General features: G+C 57.5%; 2 protein-coding genes across 2 annotated transcripts in view; both read right to left on the bottom strand.

Annotated features, from left to right (window-relative positions):
• Positions 1-423, bottom strand: LOC123352272 (pyroglutamylated RFamide peptide). Its single transcript, XM_044992119.1, has one exon. The coding sequence runs from the start codon at positions 421-423 to the stop codon at positions 1-3; it is 423 nt and encodes a 140-aa protein (XP_044848054.1).
• Positions 424-7,517: 7,094 nt separating this feature from the next.
• Positions 7,518-23,738, bottom strand: part of FIBCD1 (fibrinogen C domain containing 1) — a 32,438-nt gene continuing 16,217 nt past the window's right edge. Inside the window, exons 5-7 of the mRNA XM_044992118.1 lie at positions 12,798-12,894; positions 11,129-11,308; positions 7,518-10,447 (exon numbers count right to left, since the gene is read on the bottom strand). Coding sequence (XP_044848053.1) covers positions 10,188-10,447; positions 11,129-11,308; positions 12,798-12,894 — 537 coding nt within the window. The 3' untranslated portion in view covers positions 7,518-10,187. The remainder of the gene's footprint in view (positions 10,448-11,128; positions 11,309-12,797; positions 12,895-23,738) is intronic.

Below are 23,738 nucleotides of genomic sequence, written 5' to 3' on the forward strand. Positions count from 1 at the left end.
TCATCTTCTGCCAAAGCGGAAGCTGAATCCCCCTTTCTTCCTGTTGTAGCCATTGAGCTCCTCCGCCAGGTTCCCCAGCGCGCCACTGCGCTTCTCGCCGTCCCCCCGCAGGAAACCGACCCCTTCGCCTTCCTCTTCCCGGCTCTCCTGCCTCCCGAACCTGAACCTGAAGCCTGCCCTCTCCTTGCCAAAGCCCTGGAGCTCCTTGGCCACACTGAACAGGGAGCTGAGGTCTTCGAATCTCCTCCGCCGCAGCACTTCCCTCCACAGGCCGCTCTGAGAGGTGTCGTCTGCCGTTCCCTGCCAGCTTGTCTCAAACCGGACCCCGTCCCCTGGCTCTCTCGTCTCCTTTCTGTCGTCAGGAGGGACGCAGGTTCCCAAGCTCAAGAGGAGGAGACAGGACAAGGAGTAAGGAGCCTTCATCTGAGTGGTGGGAATGGAAAAGAACAAGGGAGGCATGTGCCGGTAAGTGAACCTCTCCCCAGATATCAGCACCTCCTCTGAAAGCAGCCCCAGCTTAATGAGGTGCCCAGTGCAGAACCACCCCCCATCCCAGCCAGCCACTCCCTGCGCAGGGTGGGAGAGAAGCAGCACTCGAGAGTCCAGCAGGGAGGTTCTCCAAAGCAGCTGGGACTGGTCTGTCTGAGCTGAGATGCCTGCCTGTCTATTGTGGCACCCAGCAGAGCAGGAGCTTGCACAACAGTCCCTAGGGGCCTATTTGAAATCTTTCCCAGCATCCAATGGCTCGTGATGGAAGTTCCTCGCCGAGCCCTGCTTCCAAGAGCCACTCGATGGGGTCTGGGGTCGGATCTGTGAGGGGCGTCTCTTTTAATGAGCTGACTGCCCCACTGGCCTGGTGCCCTTCTCTGCTACACTCGCATTGTCTCTAGGGGCTTTGGTCTCTCTGGGTATCGACTACGCTGCGGCCGAGAGCAAGGGAGATAGAGCAGAGCCCGAGCGGCAGGGTCCGCACTGCTGTTTAGAGCACCCTCGCTCGAGCCCTGCTAGGGCGGGTCTGTGTTCCCAGGAGACTCTCACCCAGCTGCAGTGTAGACGTATAAATTCAAATCCTGCTGCACTCGCCTGGTCTGCAGCGTGGGAAGAGCACAGCTCTGCCTGGGCGAGGGTTGGCTGAACGAAGGCCATTACCCTGTCATTAGAATGATGGGATCTCCAGTTGTATGCTCCTCCCGGGGCACTGCAAGGAAAGCTTAGGTGCACTCACCTGAGCAATCCTCCGCTTTCTCCTAAACAGCAGAGCACCTGCTAATGGCATTCAGTAAAGATGCTCGATGTCTCTTTTGATGAGGCCCCGAAGCCCCCTTCTGACATGGAGGCAGCATGTTCTAGTGATCAAAGCAGGGAACTGTGCCGTACGTACGGGAGAGAGCAGGAGACTGAGGTGGCATTCTTACATCTACCACTGTGTGACTTTGGGCAAGTCACATGATCGCTCTGTGCCTCAGTTTCCCTCTCTGTAAAGGGGAGGGGGAGGGTTGGTCTAAGTGGGGAGATGTCTTCCCAGGAAATCCTGTCAGTTAAAGTCCCTGCACCCAGAGCCAGGTGAGGAAACTGCGGCTGTCTAGGGCTCTGTTGCATGGGCGGGTGGCCCATCCCCTTTACAGGTGGGCATCCATGCCGCAGAACCCAGGCTCTGCTGGGCCATGGAGGCTGAACTCCCGTGTCTGCCTCTGTGCTGCTTCCCCCCAGGACTGTCAGGCGGCAGGGGCAGGGGGGTGAGGAACAGCCCTGGGCTGTGGCAAACCCAGCCGGCAGCAAGAGGCCGCGCCCTCTCCTCGCTGGGTGTTGCAGCTTCAGAACACTTCAAATCAACCCCCGAGGACCTGGAAATAACTGTGCCCAGGAGCTGCTGGGGGGAGACAGGCGGAGGAGGGCTCGGGGGGCACAGTGCTTTCCCAGCTCCTCATTCACGCCTGGGCTCTGGCCCTCGGGTACCGTCAGCCACTTGCAAAGGAGCTCACCAGGCTGCCAGGTGTTGATATTGGGCAACTGTGCCTGAAAACCTCCCCCCTCCTTCTTAGCGACTCCACAGCCGGCCTAATAGCACCTCGGCCGAGGGCCCTGAGGAGCAGTGCTTAGAGGGAACATGGAGCTCTCTGCTCCTTAGCCAGCCCAGTGCCCAGACGAGGGCCCCTCTGGCCTGGTCCTGGGAGCGTGCAGCTCCCTCACTGGCTCCAGCGAGAGTGGAAGCTGCTCAGAGCCCCCGGGGCCTGCGGCGGGAAGAGCATCCCATGGAGCAAGTCGTTTCCCCAGTGGCGGATCCCTGCTTACCTTGCTCTCTCTGCTTGGCGGCCAGTCTGCGCGGAGCTGCACTGGAGACCAGGCTGCTGGGCTTTGCCTCCTTTAAATAAGCTGCAGCGTTAATGACCAAGTTCCGCCGGCTCGCCGGGTTTATGGCTGCACATTCCAGAGGCTGGGATCCCATTGGGAAGCCGGGTGGAGATGGAGAGCGGGACCGCTGACTGATTGGGCCTGTCTGAGCAGCCACAATGGGAGCAGTGAGCTGGCTCTGATTAGGGTCCTTGACGCACTCTTTTGAGTTGCCACCTCATTTGGAGAGAGCAGCCCTCGGAGCCGCCGCGTTAACTAGTTCTGAGTCACCCTCAGTGACAGCAAAGGCAACAGGCAGCCCTGGCCGGCGGAGTTCCTGGCCTGTGCTCAGGGATCCGCGAGTTACTCCTGGATTGTGCCTGCCTGCTTGACGGGTTCTTGTCGCCATCTCTCCGAAGGGGCTGCTGCAGGCTCCAGGTGTGCGTGAACCATGCGATGCACCCATGGGACCTGAAACTACATCCACAAATGGCGAGAGAGATCCCTTCAACTGCTGTCCGGCTGGGACGCCCACTGGCCACCCATCTGGAAAAGCCCCCATGGCTAGTCGGACCTCCTGTGCCCAGATGGCAAACCAACTCTGCTAGGCCAAGGAAGAGAGGATTCCAGTTCAAGGGACAGTCCATTCCTACGTCATGGCTGGGCTAGAGCATGGGCAGTGAAGCATCTCTCCAAGGGATTCGTGGGTTCAAATCACCATAAGGTATTGCACCTGGAGAGCCTTCTGGAGCACAGGGTGATGTGTGTCCAGCCACGAGCCGCCGCGAGGCGAGCAAGCCAGCTGGGTTCTGCACCAGTTGACGTTTCCAAGTGACCTTCAGTGATGGCCTCATGGAGAGCATCAGTGAGGAGGGGCCTTGCCAAGTGGAGATGGCCAAAAGGGCTCATGGTCACTGCTGGTCTCTGGACACCCCGAAGCAGCAGGGGGTCTAAGAAGGACCCCTGGAATTGCACACTCCTGCAGTGCTGGGACTGGAGGTGCTGGGTGGCATCGGTTGTTGAGACCCTCTGCCTGGCCCCCCAGTCCACCCCTGCTCCATGAGCACAAACTTTTCTCATTGACGTTCCTCCCTGGCCAACTTTTCTGGGAATCGTCCCTGCCAGGAGCCCAAAGAATTGTCCCAGTCCCTCCCTTCACCCATCTCCCCTTCCCCCCACTCTATCCAGTGTCAGGTGCAGGACACTCAGCCGCAGCACCCACTCCAGCTGGGAAGGGCTGCAGGGGATGATGCTATTCTGCATTGGCTCCAAAGCTGCGCTGCAGGGGAAGGCCTGGCCCATGGCTGCTGGGCATGATTTGTGCCCACCCGGCCTCTCTGCTAGCCTGGCAAGGCTGCTGTTCAATGGGCATTGCCCCTCAGTGTGCGATGTCCCCCCCAACCTTGGCCCACAGCTCCAGGGGGGCGGGGGGGGGGGGTTAGCAGGAGCAGGGAGGTGTCTGCGCTCTTTGGCAGCATGGGGTGTTTCCTGCATGTCACACCCGCCTCAGCCAAGAAAGTCTGGGCCGGGTTTGTATTTCTGGCACTGATTTTACCTTCCCCCAAGCCCATGGTGCAGGCTGGGGTTTACCAACCCCTCCTCTGGCCCTTTGTCTTCTGGCAGCATGGCCTAGTGGAACGAATGTGGGCCTGGGAGCCAGGAACCCCTGAGCTTTGTTCCTACTTCTGCCACTGACTCTCTGAACAGCCTTGGCAGGTCACTTACTCTCTGTGCCTCGGTTTCCCCATCTGTAGAACAGGGATGTTAACACTGACCTGTGACACGGAAGGACTGAGAGACCCAACTCGTTCTTGTGAAGGGCTTGGAAATCCACCCGGATGAGGGTTAAGCATAAGAGCCATATCGAATTTGGAGCCAGACCCTCAGTTACAGAAAATCAGCAAAGCTCCATTGACTTCCTCAGCGCTCTGCTGCTGTACGCTGGGCGAGGAGCTGTCCCTTTAAGACCCTACATGTAGAAACGATCTGGGCTTTTATATTTAGAAAAGCAAATATGCTCATTTAACCTCTGAGGTGAAGCTGCTTCTCTCAGAGCGGCTGCCAAGGTGCAGCAGAGGGGTTTCCAGCAAGTTCAATGGCAGGAAAGGCTGCTGTCCATCAAAGCGCTGCCTGGATGCCAGTAATTAGTCCTCGTTTTCTTAAAGTGAAGCCACCTCCTCCTGCCAGCGTGGTGAATTCCGACGGAGGCTGGCACCGGTGCCGAGAGCCGGGTGGCGAGAGCACACGGGAAAGGAGCACGCAAGGGCCGTGTGGGGAAAACCCTTCCTGGGGCGTTAGCTGGGGTAATTCTAAGTTGTTGGCAGTGGAGAGGTACCTGGGCCTGTCCTTCTCTGGGGTTGGCATGAAAGGGAGGCAGGCAGGCAGCAGCGCCGCAGAACCATTTCTCTTTAAAGCCAGCAGCGCTCCCTGTCCGGAGCTGCTCTGGGCATGTGAGATGCTCCCAGCGCCGACAGCCCCACGGAACTGACCGAGGCCGGGCAGGGAGCTGCGATTGGAGGTGGATGGAGACCCAGACGCAGGCCATACGGAGTGACGAATGAGTTCCTTTTATTAAGGAGTTTTAGAAAGTCCACATGTACAGCGTTGGACACCAATCACACACGAGCTAGACTTCATTGTACTGCTAAACACCACGACCTGTCCGCTAGCTCAGACCTGAACAGACATCGCTGTGGCCCGAGCTCCGCCACGGGGGCAAGGGGCTGGCTGTGTGAAGTCCAGCTCAGGAAACTGCTTTGAGCCCCCCCTCCCCCCCGGATCCTTGAAGGGCAGGCATGGGTGGGGCACCCGCCTAGAAACACGTCCTTGTCCTCTGGCGGCCCAGGCCGGTGAAGTTAGGCCGGCACCCTGCAGCGTGGAAAACGTGTCCAAAGGCCGTGGGCTGGCGAGAGGGGCTGCCAGCTGCCCCAGCCCTGCGTGACGCTGATGGGCCAGGAGCCAAAGGCAGCAATCCAACAAGTGTCGGTTAAAGGGGCTCCCATCTAACCTGAGCCCTTTGGTCGGCGTGGGTCATGCACTGCTCCAGACCAGCCTTCCTACGCTGCAGGGCTGGAGGCTGCACAGTTGGGGGCCAGACCCTTAGGAAGCTCCTTGGAGGGGCATTGTAGGCACGGCAGTGCCCACCATCTGCCGCCTCCTCTCAGCACCTGGCATCTGGCTGCAATTGTCCTGCCCTTCCCAGACCCCACCCCCTTCCTGCTGCTCTCCAGGGCAGGTGTCATCGTAGACAGGTTTTAGTCTGATGCCAGGCTGCAGCTTGATCCATGCACTCTTAGAGCTAATCCCTGGAAATCCTGGGGCCTCTGATTGTATTAAATACCTCTCATGCAATTCAAAACAAACTCATTAAGGAGTCCTGGGTGACACAGGGCCAGTTACACAAAGTGCCCAGTGCCTGACAGCACACAACTTTCACCCTCCCCGACCCCCAGGAACAATGGCCCCAGGAGGAAACTCGGGAAACCAACACACCTCTTTTCCCCACTGAGCAAAGTTCCTTGAGTGCGACCACGTTCCCAGGCTGGTGGCTGGCTGGGCAGCCTGGGTCTGTAGCCAGGAGTTCCCATCTGTCCTGAAGGCAAAGACTATAAAACTATTTACAGTTTGTTCCAGTGAACTAAAAAACAAATCAACTGAAAAACGTTCACAGGATTCCCCTCCACCAGGACAGCTCTGCTCCCTGGCAATGCTTGGCCTCCCCTCTCCAGCAGGTAGTTGTCAAGGTGGAAGCGTACATAACCCTTAGGTAGGTAGCTTAGGTCTAAAAGTCGGCATCAGGTCTGAACTGATGTTATGTTGCTTAATGCATCTAACCTAGCCAGTGTGCAGCAAGTATATAGCTAGGTTTGGAAGGATTAGCTTGTGTATCTGTAAATGCCAATTTCACTGTACCCCGAGGAGAAACTGTTTCCAGTGGTGATCATTGAAATTTACAGATACACAAAGTAGAACTTCTTAGGGTTGAAGGATCTTTGTGTATTTTGATGTGTGATGTTAACAGCATGTGTTTTAATGGTGGTGAAGTTTTAACTGTTTGAATCTCAACATCTGTCATTCAATAATGGTCTAACACTCCCCTCCAGATAATTTCCCATAACTGTGGACATTTCAATTGATCATCTAAAACAGATCTTAAAAATAACCCTTGATCTTAGCCGTCAATGTTCTAAAGCAATGAAAATCGAATTCTGCCAAGCCTCTGGCCAGTGCAGTCTGGGTGGAAGGAAAAGACGTGTTTTAAAGCTGGTGGGTTTCACAGCAACAGAAGTGCTACTGAATTGAGGCAGCCTGACCCAGACAGGCCTCAGATGTTCAGTATGGAAACTTGGACTCCACCAGAGGGAAAACCACAATAATCCCAAATGTATAATGCACCGCGCCCCCACCAACACACACCACTCAAGAAAGTCACCTCACTGTGAAAAAACTTTCCCCAAATGCTCCCTGTTCGTTCACAGACAGATTTACAGAGAACTTTTCTTTTAGTGTGGAGAGAAGCGTAAATCTCTAATCCACCACTGCTACTTGTATGGCTGCAGGATCCTACAGCCCGAAACACACTTAGTCACTCTGCCTCAGCTCCTCATCTGTACAGTGGAAATAGACTGAGCTTTCCTTCCCCTCACCCGCTGTCTGTCTGGTCTATGCTATGAACTCATCAGGACAGAGACACTTACTATGTGTCAGCGCAGCACCTGGTGCAGTGTGGCCTCAGTCGACTGCAGTAGACACAGTGAACAATAACGTAGTGAATTTCATTATCCTTCCAATTATGTTCCTTTCCTCCCGCTCCCCCCAAGTCCAGCACAAAGGGCTCTGAGCCTGGGCTGTGTATCCTTTGAATCCTTTTGTCCAGCAACCAACCAGAGTAATTTGCAGAGGGGTTGGGGGAGGAGGATCTATGGGCATTTTTTTCTCAAGGACTATTTAAAAAACAAACCTCCCTCCCTTGTGGCTGGCACCTGGTGTCTTTCAAAGGCCAAAAGCCTTTGCCCTTCTGAAATCTCTCTCTGCCCCAAGGATGGGGGGAAGGCAGCCCCAGCAGAGGTAACAAAATGTCCCATGCTTTAGTAAGCTTAAGAACTCTGATTTGGACGCCTGCTTTACATCCCTAATCCCCCTTTAAATCAAGCTGTTTTCTTGCCTGCAGAAGTGTCCTACAAAGAATCAGCCTGGCCCTGTGCTGGGAGCGAAACGCAAAGGCGTGTGAAGTCAGCACCCCAAAGCACAAACCTTCTTCACACTGCTCTTGTACATGATGCTGCCAAGTGCCACCAGCAGGGGGCGTGGGCACCACTGAGTTGCAGGGATGGTGTCTCCAGATACTGATGCCACACAAACTGGAAGGCTTTGAGCATTTTTGTGTGGTTTGGCATTAAACAAAATCCAAATGAGTTCCTGATTGAGACACCTGCCTCTAGCGTGCCCGGGTCTGGCACTAAGGGGGTTGGGGTGCGGGGGCTTCCTTCTCACACACCCTTCAACCCTTTTACACCCCAGCGTTCAGCGGCACGTCCTACCATTAGAGAGTCCAGCACAGACAGAATATAGCCCAAATGTCTCCCGTTTCCTGCAGAGCAGATGGGGATGGAGCTCTCCTGTGCTGGCAGGGCTCTGCTCCATCCTCAGCATCTCAGTCAGGCGCAGGCGTGTTCCCATTCTCCCCCCCCCCTTTCGCTGAAAGCAGCTGGATGTCAACCTGCACCGTGGCCTCTGCAGAGTGCTACTAAGAAAGCAAAGCCCTGAGCGCTGGGGGATTGGGCCCGGAAAAACCTGGGCAAGGATTCTGCTGCTGACCATCTGGCTTGATGCTGAACAGCTTGGGCTGTGAAGTGCCTCCTTGACAAGGGAGCGGGAGAACTGGCTATGACTTATGCGCTCTGCCCAATGGCTGCTCTCAATCCTCTTTGCTCTTCCCTGTTCTCTGTGATGTCCCAGAGGATGAGGATTCTTGGAGTCCCGCTGTCGCACGGCACGCTGCCTGGTCTGGTCAGCCTGAAGCCCCAGCCGCCGGGATGGGGCCATGACACAGTTAGCCACGCCTCACCGGTATTACGCCTGACTTGGGGGATGTGGGGGTTTGCAAAACCTTCATGGGGTTTGAAGAAATGAAAGGCTTGAATATCTGCAGGTGCATAAACCAGAGCAAGGTTCCTGTGGGCTGGAAATGAAGGCCAGCTCCCTGTCCTCTGCACCGAGGCGACAGGGGCAGGGATTCCCCGGTGGAGAACCAGCTGTTCTTTCCTGCAGCCAGCCTCCGAAGGAGCTGGGGGAAGGTCACAGCTACCATAGAGCTAAGGTCACGTTTCCACAAAGGGGGTCTGGGTTTGCCCCCTTCCGAGTGGGTTTGGTTGGCAAAAAGACTCCATGAAACGTATCCCCTAAGGGTCGCCTGGGAGCTTCAGCTGGCTACCTGCTTGGAGCCCTCCCGTCTCCAAAGCTGCAGCCGTGAGCTTTGCCCCACCACCCTGGCCAACACAGCTGACATGGGGCAGTGCCAATCATCCCTTCTGAGGGGTCCAGCCAGTTCTCTCTGGGTGTCTAAACCCTCGGGCTGTGTGGTGCGCAATGCCAAGCGCGCCCACGTGGCGTGTAGTGGTACAGCGAGCCCCATAGGGCAGCGACGGGGCTGGGAGAGCTGGTGGACTGTTTGGGGTCACCTCCCTCTCAGTTCCGAGGTTGAATTACTGTGTCCCATCCCCTGCGTGCCTGGATGGCAGACTGCGGGAGGGTGGTAGAGTCGTTGCTGGGTGTGGGGACGTCACAGGGTGAGAGGCTGCAGCTGGTGAGCGGCAGCAGAAACTGGATTTGGGATGCGCGGCTGTTTTGAATGGGAGGGGGAAGTGCTCAGAAATCCAGAGGCCCACCTGGGCTAAACCCCAGCAGGAAGCAGGGCCAGGTGTTGTATCATCCCCTGCCCTGGACAGATACAACCCTCCTCCCTGCTGGAGATCTGGCACCCCGTCACCAGTGGAGCCTTGGAACCAGAGAGCGAGTGGCTGGTGGGGAGGAGGCAGCTCCAGTGACCCAGGGTGGGTACGAAGAACTGTGCAGGATCTGCACTGTCCCCCTTCTGCGGCCTTCGTGTGCCATCTGCTGAGCCCCCTGGGGCAGCATTTTGTACGTGACACCCTTCCGGCTGGGGCACCTGCCAGCCCAGCCCTCTGGATGTGCTCGGAGCCCAGCTCAGTGCAGGGAATCAACATGGGGTGGCGTTTCCTATGGGGCCAGCGGGTATTGCGTGCAGGGGCTGGGAGTCGGGCCTCCTGGGTTCTGTCCTCACCATGGCTTCCCCCTTCTCGGTGCCTGCTGTACCCCTTGGCAAAGCCCATCAAGAACTACAGGCCAGCCGCTGCCTCCTGGGACTGTCACTAACGTCTCGGTCGCCTCGCGGCGGGTTGATTCTCTCCACTCCCTGCGGGGGCTTTACCAAGGGATTTTCACCTGCCACCTCGCTGGAGCTGCCCTGTAATAAGAAGCCAAGGCCCAGCAGGCTCATGCCGCTCCCCACCCCTACGCACACCTGAGCCCAGGGCTTGCTGGAAAGGGGGAGGCCAAACGCAGGTGGGCCGACTCCACCGCCGGGGGGCACGTGTCCTTGGAGGCGCTCAGAGCAAGGAGGCAGCAGCGACCGCCTCTCCCCTGAGACGCACCCTCGGGGGACGAGCCGCCCCTCCCCTGGCAGGGGGCTCCCGCTGGGCCCCCTGTCCTGGTGCTGAGCGGTGCATTATCAGAGGGGCTTTTCACCCTGGCTGCCCCCTGACTCACGGACAAGACAACACTGAGCTGTGGGGGAGGGGGGAGAAGAGGGGCAGGGGAGTGGTTGCGCCGTTAGGCTAATTCTCCTCTCTGATGGGCCGGGTCTTCATCTCGGTGAATTTGAGGGAGTACTGCCAGCCGGTCCAGGAGGACCACTCGACGCCGTCGGCGTAGGAGCTGTGGTGCCCCTTGAGGTACTGCCCGTTGAGGTTGGAGGTGTGGCAGTTGCGGTACCACCAGGCCCCGTGGTAGAAGGCGGCGCAGTTGTTCTCCGAATGGTCGTTGTCCAGGTCTTTGGTGGTGAACTTCATGCCGTTGTGCTTCAGGAAGGAGTCTCCTGCCCGGGGAGGGGAGAGCGTCCGTCAGCAAAGTGCCTGCAGTCGCTGCTGGGCCCCGCTCGCCCCCCTGGGCCTGCTTTTCAGCCTCCTGCATCCCCTAGATTCAGCCTCAAGCCAGCTCCCCTTGTTTAACGGCTCCGCAGGTGAGCGGGCGCAGGTCAGGCCTCAGCTTTGATTTCAGCTGCCTGTCTAGAGGCTCCAGGCAAAGCCGTAGTTTGCACCAGCGCAGTGAGCGGCTCTGGTGCAAACAGCGGCTTTGCCTCTCTGCCCTCTGGGTCTGCCCTGGCGACAGGGACGCGAGAGAGAGACGGGCTGAGCAGACCCAGGAGCTCCCCTTATTGCTCCAGTCCTGCAAATGCACCTCAGGTCCCACCACTTGCTCCCCCTGCTAGTCCACTTTTAGGCTCCCAAATGCTTTGCTGATGTACCTCACTCCTGACCCACAGCTTCCCTCCACCCCCGCCCCAGGCCTCCCTATGGCTGGTTTTCCTCCCTGCAGCAATATGGAATGAATGGCAACGGTGGGGGGTCATCGAAGGCACAAGGCTCAACCCAGCGACAGCAGGGATGGGTCTGGCTGACACAGCCCCACAGAAACGAGGCCTCATCTCCCCTTCCCACCCCGTTTTCTCTGGGCGGGGTGAGGACCGGGGAGTGACCCTTGAGCAGCACAGCCCGACCTGCTGTTCCGGAGTAGTCGGCGATGGTGACTGGGTAGCCGTCCTCCTCCGGGTCCACGGAGAACAGCCCCACGCCGAAGGTGCCGTACTGGGCGAAGGCCGTGCCGTTGTCGAAGTCCTCCAGGTCGATGCGCAGCTCGTAGCTGGCCTGCGTGGTCAGGGCGTGGAGCCGCCCCAGCCCTGTGGTGGCAAAGCAGGAGAGTCAGTCGTGGGCACAGGCACCTGGCTCACCACAGAGCTGAGGTGAGTAATGAATGCTGGGCAGACAGCAGAACGGGGGGACCCTCCTGAAAGGGGAGATGGGGAGGAGGACTGGGGGGAAGAGGGGACAAACGGGGCTCCCCCAAACAGGCCCCTCCTCATCTCCAGAGACGAGGCGTCCTTCATCCAGCTGAGTTCACCCTGTCAGGTTAGCGATCCACCACAGCTAACAGTCCCTACCGGGGTGGAGAAGGACGGGGCTTTTGCTGCACGTCAGTCCCGGCTTGGGAAGCAGATCCTCTCTCCCGGACACGCAGGCACATGTGGGGAGCTCTGCAGCCCGTTTGCTCACCGACTAACGAAGAGGGTATTTAATTCAGTGTCTCAGGAGCGGTCAGTGGCAATAAGTGACACTTCCCAAGGTGAGTCCGGGTCTCTCTCAATTCTCTCCCTTCCCCTCCCCTGCCTGTTTCCCAGGATTCGAGGCCGCGCTCACCCTGCGGAGCAGAGTGCGCCCTGCGGAGGGTCTAGTAGCACCTGGTGAGTTCCACCACCCACGCCCTGGGGTGGGGAGCGGGACCCCCACACCGCACCTCCTGGCGTCAGCCGCTGAGCCAGGGCTTGTCCCGGAGGGAGCGCTCGGCATGGATTGCAGCAGGGGGCTGTGCCCGCAGCAGCTGGGGGAGGCAGGCACTCCTCAGGGGTCGCCCTGACATGTCACTGAGCAATGATCCTTTGGACATTTCACTCCTAGGAGTGGGGGAGGAGGGGAAGGGTCTTTAAAGACAACCCGGAGCTGCGTTAGCAGGAGCTGGTTTTAAAAGATCAAACAATTGCAATTGTCTTGGGAGACTTGACATCTTCCTGTCAGCCAATGGCGACTCTGCCTCCTCACCTTCTCCCCACCCCCAGCCTTGCTCTGCTGTTCAGAAAAGGAGGCCAAGCGCCTCCTTTCCAGCCTGAACCTCCTCTGCCTGCCCCTTCTCTCCTGCCCCAGCAGCCCTGCCCCAGCCCTTCACTGATCAGCTGCTATTAACCCCGCAGCAGGGCCGGCTCCAGGCACCAGCAAAACAAGCAGGTGCTTGGGGCGGCACATTTCTAGGGGCGGCATTTTGGCGCCGGCCATCAGAGGTGCCGACTCCGGGGCATGGGGAAAAAGTGCCCCTGCCGCCCCAGCTCGCCTCCGCTCTGCCTCCACCTGCTCCCCTGCCACCGCTCTGCTTCTCCCCCCTCCCTCCCAGGCTTGCTGTGCGCAAAACAGCTGTTACTCCCCCGCCCCCGTTACTTCCCGCCCCCCACCACCCTAGCTCACCTCCGCTCCGCCTGCTCCCCATAACGGGCCGCTTCTCCACCCTCCCTCGAGAAAAGCAACCCCCGCCCCTCTCCCCCCAACATGCCAAGGAGAATGTAAAAGGACCGTAGGCCGCTGGTTTTGCTAGCCCCTGTGCAGTGGGCTGGAGCGGCATACCTAGCCAGTGCTCTCCCGTCAGCTTCCCGAATCCATCCCGGTATGCTTCCCAGCCGCGGAAAAAATTCACCGAGCCGTCCTCCCGCCGCTGGAAAACCTGGGGAAACAAAAGGCACAGATGGGGCTGGATTTAGGGGCAGGGGACAGCCTGGGGTGCTGGGCTTGGGGGGCACCAGGCTCGGGGAGCTGTTAGGCATTTAAAAGTGTAACAAATGGAAGGGAGGGTGCCAAAGACGCTCTTCGCTTGGGGCGCCATTGGGTCTAGGGCCGGCCCTGGGCGCAGCAGCTGGGATGGGAGAGTTCTGAGCCCATCCCCACTGCCAGCAATTCCCGTGAGGAGCCAGGCGTCCCGCTGCCTTTTCCATGGCGTGGCTCTCGGCAGAACCGTCTCGCTCCAGGAGTGTTTTATCAGACCTGGGCACAAATCAAACCCTGGAGACTCGCTAATTACATGGGAACTATGGGGTGTAGGGGGACGTGCCATGTCATTGTCACCTGTCTCCTAGGGACGGGAATCAGCTCAGAGCAACGAACTCACTTGCTCTCTTGCCCAGAAGACCAACTTTTATTGGTGTCTGAATCCCCTGGGTTAACGTCCATAAAAACGGGTCCTTCTGCCTGTACAGTGATGCCACAGAGCGGAGGACACAGAAGCATCAGTTTGCAATACCACAGCCAGTGCCTGCTGCTGAGTGACTGCATGATCAGTGGCTGGGCTATTACTTGTCATGTAAACCCAGCCAAGATCAGGGTCCCCTGTGCTAGACACAGAGTAAGAGACTGTCCTCGCCCCGAAACACATACATGCTAAGTAGACGTGACAGCCAAAGGTGGAGGGAAGGGCAAATGTCATTATTCTCATATTACAGGTGGGGAACTGGGGCACCGAGAGATCAAGTGAGTTGCCCAAGGTCACGTAGCAAGTCTGTGGCACAGCCAGGAATTGAAACCATGTCTCCTGAGCGTCAAGAGCCCTAGCCCTGAACTACGCGCTGGTCAGGTAAGTCCTGCTGAGCTGCTTTATTTTGCTCCCGTAAATGGATCCGGAGTTAAGTGACCGGGGAAATCCAGCTCTTAAGCATTCAGCACCAGCAGGGTCTCTGCTCTGTTTGGTAGCTGCCTAGTGATCAGGATGTAACTCCTGGAGCCTGGCTAAAGTATTGATTCCAAAGACACCAACCCAGGAATTTTGCCCTGCTGTGGGTCTACCAAGCTGGATTTCTGCCGATTGCTGATTTGTAACTCTCCACCGGACAATGTAGATGAACAATTCTCAGTCTGTGGGATTTTCCTCCCTAGCTAGCTACTTATCCCTCCTCCCCGTGGTATTTGAATGCATTGGCTTATCAGTTTGCAGACACATTCGGTCTATCTAAGATCTTTATAGCGTTCCTGTTACCACAGTGTCTGAGCCTTTCACAAGCTCTAATATATTTATCCCCGCAACCCCTCTGTGAGGTGCAAAAGTGCTTTTATCCCTGATTTATGAGTGGGGAAACTGAGACACAAAGCAACTATTGGCTGGAAGTCTGTGGCAGAGCAGGGAATGGGACTTGGGTCTCCCAAGGGCCAGGCTAAAGCCCTAACCACTGATCCATCCTTCCTCTCTTGCCAAATGAGCTGCAGTCATGCAGTGAGTCCCCTTCTTTGCATGTGAATGTGGGGATCTGGCTGAGGAGCAGCCATTTCCCCAGCCTCCCGGCAGGCAAGGGCCTGTCTGCGTGAACATTCATCAGTGAGAAGGGGCCCGCCGACCATGGTCTGGCCAAAGAGCCATACTTGGCTCAAAGCGATGCTCCCCAGCAACGCCTTAGTGCTGAGAACCAGCAACAGAAGCAACCCAACCCAGCAGCAGCTCCCCCTCCGGTCACCCTCTCAGAGCCGGGACTGGGAGCTGGGGTGGACTCTCCTGATACGGCCCCCTCAGAACTGGGGTCAGATGGAGCTAAGATGCCCTTATATAAAAGCTGCTTCCCCCAGCAGCTGGCTTGGGTGCCTGTGATCTAGGGCTGATGAACATTCGGTCTCTCAAGTGTTAATCAATATATTGTCCCCTTGTATTTTTCCCCTTTCTATTGTATCATTGGGCTAAAGTTCTGCATTAAAAAAAATCCAAATGAGTTCTGCTTGAGACACCCGTCTCTAGCGTGCTCGGGTCTGGCACTAAGAGAATGGAGGGGGGGGCGCTTCCCTCTCACACACCATTTAACCTTTTTACATCACAGTGTCCCAGTTCTCTATCAGTGTGTCAAGGAGTGGAGTGTGGGAATGGAGCAGGGAGGGTCAAAGGGGTCACCTATTCACTCCCACAGCCTGGGGATGGCATGGTCCCATGAGATCAGTTAGAGCAGCCCCGGGGTTGCTTTAACTTAGGTTTTGCTTCATGTGACTCCCTGTAGCAGTGCGCTCTAGCAGTGCCTCCCGCTCCCTCCCCAAGGCCTGTGCCGTCCCGGATGCTGGGAACAGGGCTAGGACAGAGTTTGCTCCAGTTGTCAGGCACCAGTGAGCCAAACCCCTTTATGCAGGGGGGGGGGTTCCCATCAACGTGGCATAAAGGGGCCTTGGCACAATGGTGAGCTGGCCCCTACTCTGTAAATACATCACAGGGATAATGCCAGGGAGGGGGGGAGTTATTTAAGTGCCAGTGTGGACACGAACAAATGGATATAAACTGGCCATCAACAAGTTTAGGCTTGAAATTAGGCAAAGGTTTCTAACCATCAGAGGAGTGAAGTTCTGGAACAGCCTTTCATGAGTAGCAATGGGGGCAAAAAACTGAACTGGCTTCAAGACTGAGCTTGATACGTTTCTGGAAGGGAGGGTGTAATTAGACTGCTTGCAATGGCATGTAGCCGATCTGCGACTGCTAGCAGCGAGCATCTCCAACAGCCGGTGATGGGCACTAGCTGGGGAGGGCTCTGAATTACTACAGAGAATTCTTTCCTGGTGTCTGGCTGGTGAGCCTTGCCCACATGCTCAGGGTCTAACCGATCACTATATCTGGGGTTGGGAAGGAATTCTCCCCTGGGTCAGATTGGCAGAGACATGGGAGGGTTTTCATCTTCCTCTGCAGCAAGGGACACAGGTCACCTGTAGGTTTAAACTAGTGTAAATGGTGGATTCTCTGTAACTTGAACTTTAAACCATGATTTGAGTAACTCAGCCAGAGGTTAGGGGTCTGTTACAGGAGTGGGTGGGTGAAGTTCTGTGGCATGCAGGGGGTCAGATTAGCTGATCATGCTGGTCCCTTCTGGCCCTAAAGTCTATGAGTTTAGAGTTTCCACATAGAATGTCAGGGTTGGGAGGGACCTCAGGAGGTATCTAGTCCACGCCCCTGCTCAAAGCAGGACCAATCCCCAGACAGATTTTTGCCCCAGATCCCTAAATGGCCCCCTCAAGGATTGAACTCACAACCCTGGGTATAGCAGGCCAATGCTTACACCACTGAGCTATCCCTCCCCCACATCTGTTGAATGGGGATGTAGTTGCCCTTTTTTATGGGGTGGGTTGAGATGCGAGATCAGATTGTACCCTTGCATGCCCTGGTGTAAATCCAGAGTCACTCCGGATGGCCATCGGGGTCGCTTGGTAGGGAGTCTGGCCCTTGGACGAAGGGTGCCCCAGCAGTGCCTGCTGGTTGGGTTAATGCTGGGCATTTCGGCCATTAGCTGCACACCCAGCTCCTGTGCACTCCCTGCAGGGCTCACCCTGAGCAGATGGGTAACTTCATGCCAGCTGATCTGGCCGTGTTTCTGGCAGCATTGATGCAACACCACTGACATGCATCACCCCCTGCACAGGCTTCTCCAGCAAGACCCTGTAAGCTAGCGTTCGGCGGAGGGCTGCAGGCCCAACTTAAGGGTGGCGTGTGGCGGGCCTGGGGGTGGGGGAAGCTGCCTGGAAGAGGTGGCCAGCTCTCCCTCTGATCCATGCTGTACTTACCTTCTAGAATTAGAGCCTTAATTTTTATCCTTGCATTGAGCACTTGAGAAGCTGCAGTTAAGCCCTTTTAAAAGGGTTTTCGTCGGACTCAGCAGACGGGAGGAGGCCGCTTGGCTGGAAAGGGGCCCAAAGCTGATTTCCAGGAGGGATGTCGGCTCCGATTGGCTGCCATGATCCTGTGCGTGGAGGGAGGGAGCAGGGCAGGGGCAGAGGCAGCCATGAAGCTCCCCTTTAATCTGCTTTGACCTTAAGTTGTAACTAGGCCAATTGCCTCTGCGCTGCTCAGAGCAGCATGAGGGGCCCGTCTTCACCAGCTCAGGGCCCCAGGAGGGCTTGGCGATTAGAGAGATGCTTTGGCAGCTTAGCGACACGCATAGCTCTCTCGAGAAACACTACGGGGAGGGGGGGGATCAAGGAACCTTCCTGATCCTCCAGAGTCCTGAGCAGGATTCATCGCCGCTGTGGGGACAGCTGGTGCTGGAGCCTAGTGGCCAGAGCAAGGGACTAGAAGCAGGAACCCCCGGGTTCTATTGTGGATCAGAGCAGGAGTCGCTGCTGGTTGGAGCAGGGGCCTGGGAGGCAGGAGTCTGGATTCTGTTTCAGATCCAGGAGAGAGTTTCTAATGGTTGGAGTAGGGGAAAGGGAATCCTGCTTCGGCCATTGGCCGTGTCCCCACTCAGTGCCTCGGTTTCCCCCTCACTTTGAGATCCTTAGATGACACCGGCTACTTGAGTGCAGAGTATTAGTCCATGGCCCTGCTTGTGGTTGGGTCCATGCCGGTCTCTGCCGTGCGAGCACAGATCACAGCGAGCCTTCTCGGGTGAGGTGCTGCCATGGGTGGGGCACAGAGGGGCAGCATGTGGCTGGCTCCTGTACCCAGAACTGAGGATTCAGGAGCTGAGACGGCCGCTCCTAGCTTAGCGAGGACAGGGTCCGACTCCTCTGCAGCTGAAGCCAGAGCAGGGGGCTGAGGAGAGTGGTGGAAATCTGGAGAGGGGAGACGGCAGGCTGAGGTGTGTGGGAGAGATGGGGCAGGTGTGGGGGGGGGGATGCTGCTGCTCTAGGTTTCTCCAGCCTGAGGCAGGCAGGCAGCAAACAGGCGGGGGGGGGGGGCGGTATTTGCTGTAGTTTCAGCAGCTCCGTGGCTGCTCTTCTCCATCTCATAAAATATGGATCTCCCCCTCTTAAGCAAAAAGGATTTGTTCCCCCTTCCTGCTAAAGTCAGAACTGAAATATTTATCTTTCCTGCTTACTGTCACCCTCTCTGCCTGGAGCCGCTCGCCTTTCGATTGTCACTGCAGAGTTACTGGTGCGCAAAGCACCATCTCCGGGGGCTGCAGCGGGGCCCGGGCAAAGGACAGCGAGATAAATAAATCACCATGCCCCAAACCACTGGCAGCACAGCAACGCCCAGCATCCCTGGAGGGGGGCTCCCTCTCCATCCAAACCGGATCCCCTTCCTCAGCACTTGAATCCGGGGAGGGGTTGATTAGTTTTGGTCTGTGCCCAGAGCTCTCCGGGTCAGGTGGGTGGAGTGACAGTGTGCTAGAAATGGATCTGCTGGAGTCCCAGACCACACGCTGCCGCTCCGGGCCCTTCCCTGGTGCACCGCGTGTGACCGAGTCTCTGACACCAGCCTGCCCCCGAGGTGCAGGCTCTCCTCTGTAGCCCTTGCCCTAAAGGAGACCTGGTGCTGAGCAACTCCCAGAGAATTTGCAAAGGCTTCCAAGGCAGGAGGTAAGTAGCAGTCCAGTTTTCTGAAGGCCTGCTTGGGTACCCTTCTTAGTCATAGGATTGCTACTCCACTAAATGACAGGAGGTGTTAATCAAAGGTGTGTGTGGGGGGGTGTCACCTGCCCAGGCAGCAGGATTTGGGTCAGCCCGTAAGATACTTCCTGCCAGGAGCCTGGTGCAGTCGCTAAATGCAGTTGAGTGCAATGCTACCTTGCAGGGAGCATGAAAAGGATTAAGCCCCACGCTCAGATAAGAAATCTCACATTCCAGTTCCAAGCCGCACCAATGAGCGAGGAGAGCTCTGGGCCCGGGACACCCAAAGAGGTTGTGGAGGGAAGGTAATGGCTGATGGGCACACGTGAAGAGAGAACAACATGGAGTCCATCTGAAGCTGGGATTCGTAAATACCTGGCTCCTACTGCAGCCAGGAGAAGTTTGGGCCTCTCCCCTCCAGCAGATGTCCTTTTGGAATGTTACAATCCTCCTTATTAACGCCGTTATTACAGTAGCACCCAGATGCCCCAGCAGAGGTTGGGACCCCACTGTGCTAGGGGATGGACACACCTGGCCTGCAGAGGGTATAAACTAAACAGGGAAGATGAAGGAGAAACTGAGGCACAGGGGAGGGGACGTGACTTGCTGAAGGTCACCCAGCAGGTCAGTAGCAGAGCCAGGAATAGAACCCAGGTCCCCTGAATCCCAGTGCAGTGCTGTACCCACTAGGCCACGCACTCCCTTTTCATGCTGTAAATCTGACCCACTCTGCTGCAGGTTGCGAGTTATTTGACCTCCACGCCCTTAACATCTGACCAGACACATGGCAGAAGGCAGCAGGGGAGCCTCGTTCTCCAGTCAGACACCAGGTCAGCCCCAGCACTGACTGGGCTGTAGCAGGTAAGGAGCCCAGGGGCCACTGGAAGGCAGTGATAACGGTGTGAAAGCCCCCGGCCTGGACTAGTGGGCTGGGATTGGTTCCCCCTCTAGTCTGGCCTGCCCCCTGTCCTGTTGTCCTTGAGATGTGCTGACTAGCATGCCTGGGCTAGGGCCTTGGAGGAATCCAGTTTCTTTGCCGGCCTGGTCTTTGTTGTCTCTGAGCCTTGCATACGACCCAGGGCTTAGCTCAACAGGTCTCCAGTGAAATTGGTTCAGCCACTACCAGCACGTCCACCCACCCGCATGCAAATATCCCCACATGTCAAAAGGAATAGCTGAAAAAAATCATTCCCAGGCTGCACAACTCCAAGTGATGCCTGTGACTTTACTGCAGCCTCCGTGACTCAACACCCCAAGGACCCAACGCCCCCACACAACGCCCCCTGCTTCCAGCTGAGCCTGACACCTTTCATCCCTGAGTCACTGACACCAGCAGTGTGCAAAGTTCAGTAACCTTCAATAGCCAAGTAGGGATAGCCCCAGATGGGGAAACTGAGGCACGGAGAGGGGAAGGGCCTTGGCCAAGGCCACCCAACATGTCAATGGCAGAGTGAACCCCGGAGTTCTGGTTACCAGTCCCTTGCTCTAACCACTAGACAAAACTTCCTCCCAGGGGATGGTGAATGCTGGTCTCCTCTCTCCCCACTGGCATAGACCACGGCGGCGTTCAGTGCCAGGGTAGGTCCCGATCCTGCCAGCCAGGAGGTTCTTTGAAGTACTTGGCACAGGTGCAGAAGCTCTGATGCAGCCTGATGCTAAATCATTTTCTTTAGCTCCCTCGGCACTGAATATCCAGCTCAGCCCCGGCCCCACTGACTGGGACGGCTTTGGAGACGGTGTTTGGCTATCATCCTCTCATTCCACCCAGTAAGCGGCTGCTCCCACAGGAGCCAGGGCTGGCAGCCGGATTCTGGGGGCCTCACGCACAGTTCTCCTCAGGGAATCCCCCTCAATCTCTTCACCCCCTTCCCAAGCTGCCTCTCTCCATGGCGAGGCCGAGGAATTTCCCTTTTCCCACCCAGCGCCCCAGCAGGCAGACGCACTAACATCTCGTGTTTAATGGAACAGTCCTGCCTCAGCCACGGACCCTGCCAAACCCTGGCACTGCCTGTCTCTGGCTCCCAGTGGAGCACTGCGGGCATGGCAGGGCCTGGCTGACAGGAACGCGGCTCTCAGGCAGGGATCCTCAGCAGAGCTCAGCACACGGGGTGCAGGTTGGGTACTGAGCTCTTCTTGAAAAGCTGGCCCCCCTGCTGCCCTTTCAGAAGCCTCCGGGATCCACCCCGGCCATGTGGTTGGGGGTTATATTACCGGGCAGTGTGGTTCAGTTAATTGATGATGAGTGCAGTGGTCAGGACTCCTGGGTTCTCTTCCTGGCTGTGTGAGGTTGGGTAAGCCCCTTGGCCTGATCCTCACAGGTGCAGAGAACTTGCAGCTCCCCCTGACTTTAAGTGGGGTTCTGTGTTCTCAGCATCTCTGAAAGTCAGGCCTGCCTGCTCGGTGCCTCAGTTTCACCATCTGTACCAACGGCACGATGGTAGTGGCTCTCTGCTGTGATCTGCACTAAGAGCCGAGGCTGATGGCCCCTGTAGGCCTGGGCTCCCCAGAGGAGCCAGGCACTTGCCGCGCACGCTGCAAACCACATTGGTCTCCTCACAGCAGCGCAGCTAAGCGCCTTTCCCTCCCCCACTGCTGAAAGCTGCTTACAGGCATCAGCTCGTGGGGTTTATTTCCTCCGGCACCCAGCTGGAGGGGCATTTCACAGCCCGGCGCCAAGGGGCTGGCTCGCCAGCCGAGCGGGGCCTAACCGGGACACGGCCAGTTCTCCCACCACCCAGGGCACCGCCCCCACCAGTCCAACCCGAGGTGCTCCCAACTGCAGCGTCCCCCGCAGCCCGTCTCTGAGACAGATCTCCTGGCCTCGGCCTGCCTCTCCTGGGTGGCCTTAAGCTTGCCCTGAGTAATGCGCCTTCTTGGGCAGGTGCCACTTCACACCTGGGGAAGCCCTGTCTGTCCTCGCAGCCTGGGTGAGGAGGCGCTCGGGGAAGGCCAGGCCAGGATTTTCAGGCCCCTCCAGGGCAGTCTCAGCCTGGGGACTGTGTTGTGGTGTCTCCCCTAGTGGCCTCCTTCCTCACCTCACAGCCAGGGGTGAGGGCAGCCTTGCCTCACCTGACCCCCGGCTGAGTCTCACTGCCCTGCCCTCGTCTCTCCCTACTGACTCCTTAGCTGGCCAGCTCCGTGTCATTGGCAGCTGCACGCTGTTGGGATTAGGTGGCCTTCGGGTCACACTACATAAAGACAATAAGACAGCGTATGGGGTGAGGAGAGTCTTCAGCAGTTAGTGCAGGGCCAGATGAGCCGGGGGGTGGCCAGGAGCCTGCGTCAGCCGGTAACGCTGCCTCCAGGGGGCTGGCTTCCCCACACTGGCTCTGAGTGAAATCTTGCCCTGTCTGTGAGCCAGGCAGGCCCCGCAGGCGTCCCCCGATTGACAGCGTGTGGGGGACGGGTGAACCAGGAATCCGTGGCCCTGTATCCCAGCACGTCTCCAGGGGAAATGTATTGGCATTATACCGGTTCATGTACATAATCTGACCAGTGGAGTGACAGTAAACGTCACTGTGTAGACAAGCCCTTAGCGGGCTCCGGTCGGCGGAGGGTAGCATCTGCTCTGGGCAGTGGGGCTGCCCCCCTCAAGGTGGTGTGGAATGTGGGGCCCGCTCTGGGCAGGGTCACAGGTCCCTCGGGATGTCAGGGAAGGCAGGGCTAAGTATCGGGGGGCTGCGGAGCCATGTCAGGGAAGGTGGCGCCATCTCTGGGCATGACGCCTGGGCCCCTCAGCATGCCAGAGACAGCTGGACCAGCTCCGGGCCGTGGCGACCCTGTGAAGGGTGAGTTTCGAAGGCCAGGCTAGTGGAGCTAGGAGTGATGAGAACGGATGGGTCCTAGGGCCAGACTTTCTTCATGCTTCTTTTCCAGAGAAGGGGAAAAAAGCCCAGGAGTGAGTCTCCCACCAGTTCCCATTGGCAGGTCTCTAATCTCAAGCGGTGTCGGGATGGCGCTGAGGCAGATTGGATCTGATGGAGGGAGAGCAGCCGTTAACGTTCAGCCGTCACGGGCTCTTGCAACAGGCACCGTTGCAAATTTCTCCTGATGCTTTATGGAATCGAGGCCTCGGCTCCATCGATCCGCAGGAAAGAGCCGCGTCCAATCAGGATTCCTCGCTGATCCTTTTGCCCGAGGCTGCCAGCTCTTGGCTGCACCTCCCATTTTCTCCCCCAAGCCCGTCTGCATCCCTTCTCCCCTGGCCATGCTCCGTTCCACACCCAGTCGCTGCCACCCAGACCCTCTTCTCCTGCCCGTGCTCTCTCGGAAAGCCGTGGAGCCCTAAAAGTGAGGGGGTTCTGGATCCCCCACCACCACCCGCAAGCTACACATACAGCAAGAGCGCTCAGACGTGCTTGTTAAGCGAAAACATCCCTTCTGTCTCTCCTCACCTCGGCTTTCCCTCTTCCATCCCTCCTGAGCAGTCATTTCACCTCATCCTACGCTTGCTTTGCCAGCCTCTCCTGCCTCCTCGGTCCTGCCACGGGAGTGTGCTCGCTGCACTGCCCAACCCTCCTCTGTCGGCTGGCAGAGTCCTGGCCCTGCCACGCCGGGGGCTGAGGAGAAGGACCGTTCGAGACTCTTTAGTGTGTCTCAGCTGATCCTACTTTGCACCCCGCATCTGAAAGTGGCAAAGCACTTTCCCGCGAGGCAGGCGAACCGTCATGGCCACGTTACAGCTGGGCAAACGAGGCACAGAGATGGGAAGGTGCTCGCCCACGCTCAGCCAGCCTGGCAGTGGCAGAGCTGGGAATGGAACCAGGAGTGGTGACTCCGTCGCCTGGTCTGGCCACTTAACACCCGGTCTTCTCCTGCTGCCCTTTGTGTTTATGCAGATACGGGGCAGAATATAACCCCCAATCTGTACAATGGCAGCAGTGTCCAGCTGCTCCCTCTCTTTCCCTCCCTCCTCCAAGCGCTGCATTGCAGCTGATTGCTCACTCTGGATTACACTAGCCCCATCGGAGATCAGGACTCCACTTTGCTTGGGGCTGTACACACAGTAAGGGTACGTCTACACCGCAGTTAAAAACCCGTAGCTGGCCCATGGGGTAGGGTCAGGCTAAAGGGCTCTCGGACCCTTTGAGGTGGGAGGGTCCCAAAGCCGGAACATCTACACTACATTGTGAGCCCGAATCAACTGGCACGGGCCGGCCCTGGGTGTCTAACTGCAGTGTAGACATACCCTAGGAGCTAGCCCCTGCCCCGAAGAGCTTCCCTCCTACAAAG

This window comes from Mauremys mutica, chromosome 18, assembly GCF_020497125.1.
Source record: "Mauremys mutica isolate MM-2020 ecotype Southern chromosome 18, ASM2049712v1, whole genome shotgun sequence".
Taxonomy (NCBI): domain Eukaryota; kingdom Metazoa; phylum Chordata; order Testudines; family Geoemydidae; genus Mauremys; species Mauremys mutica.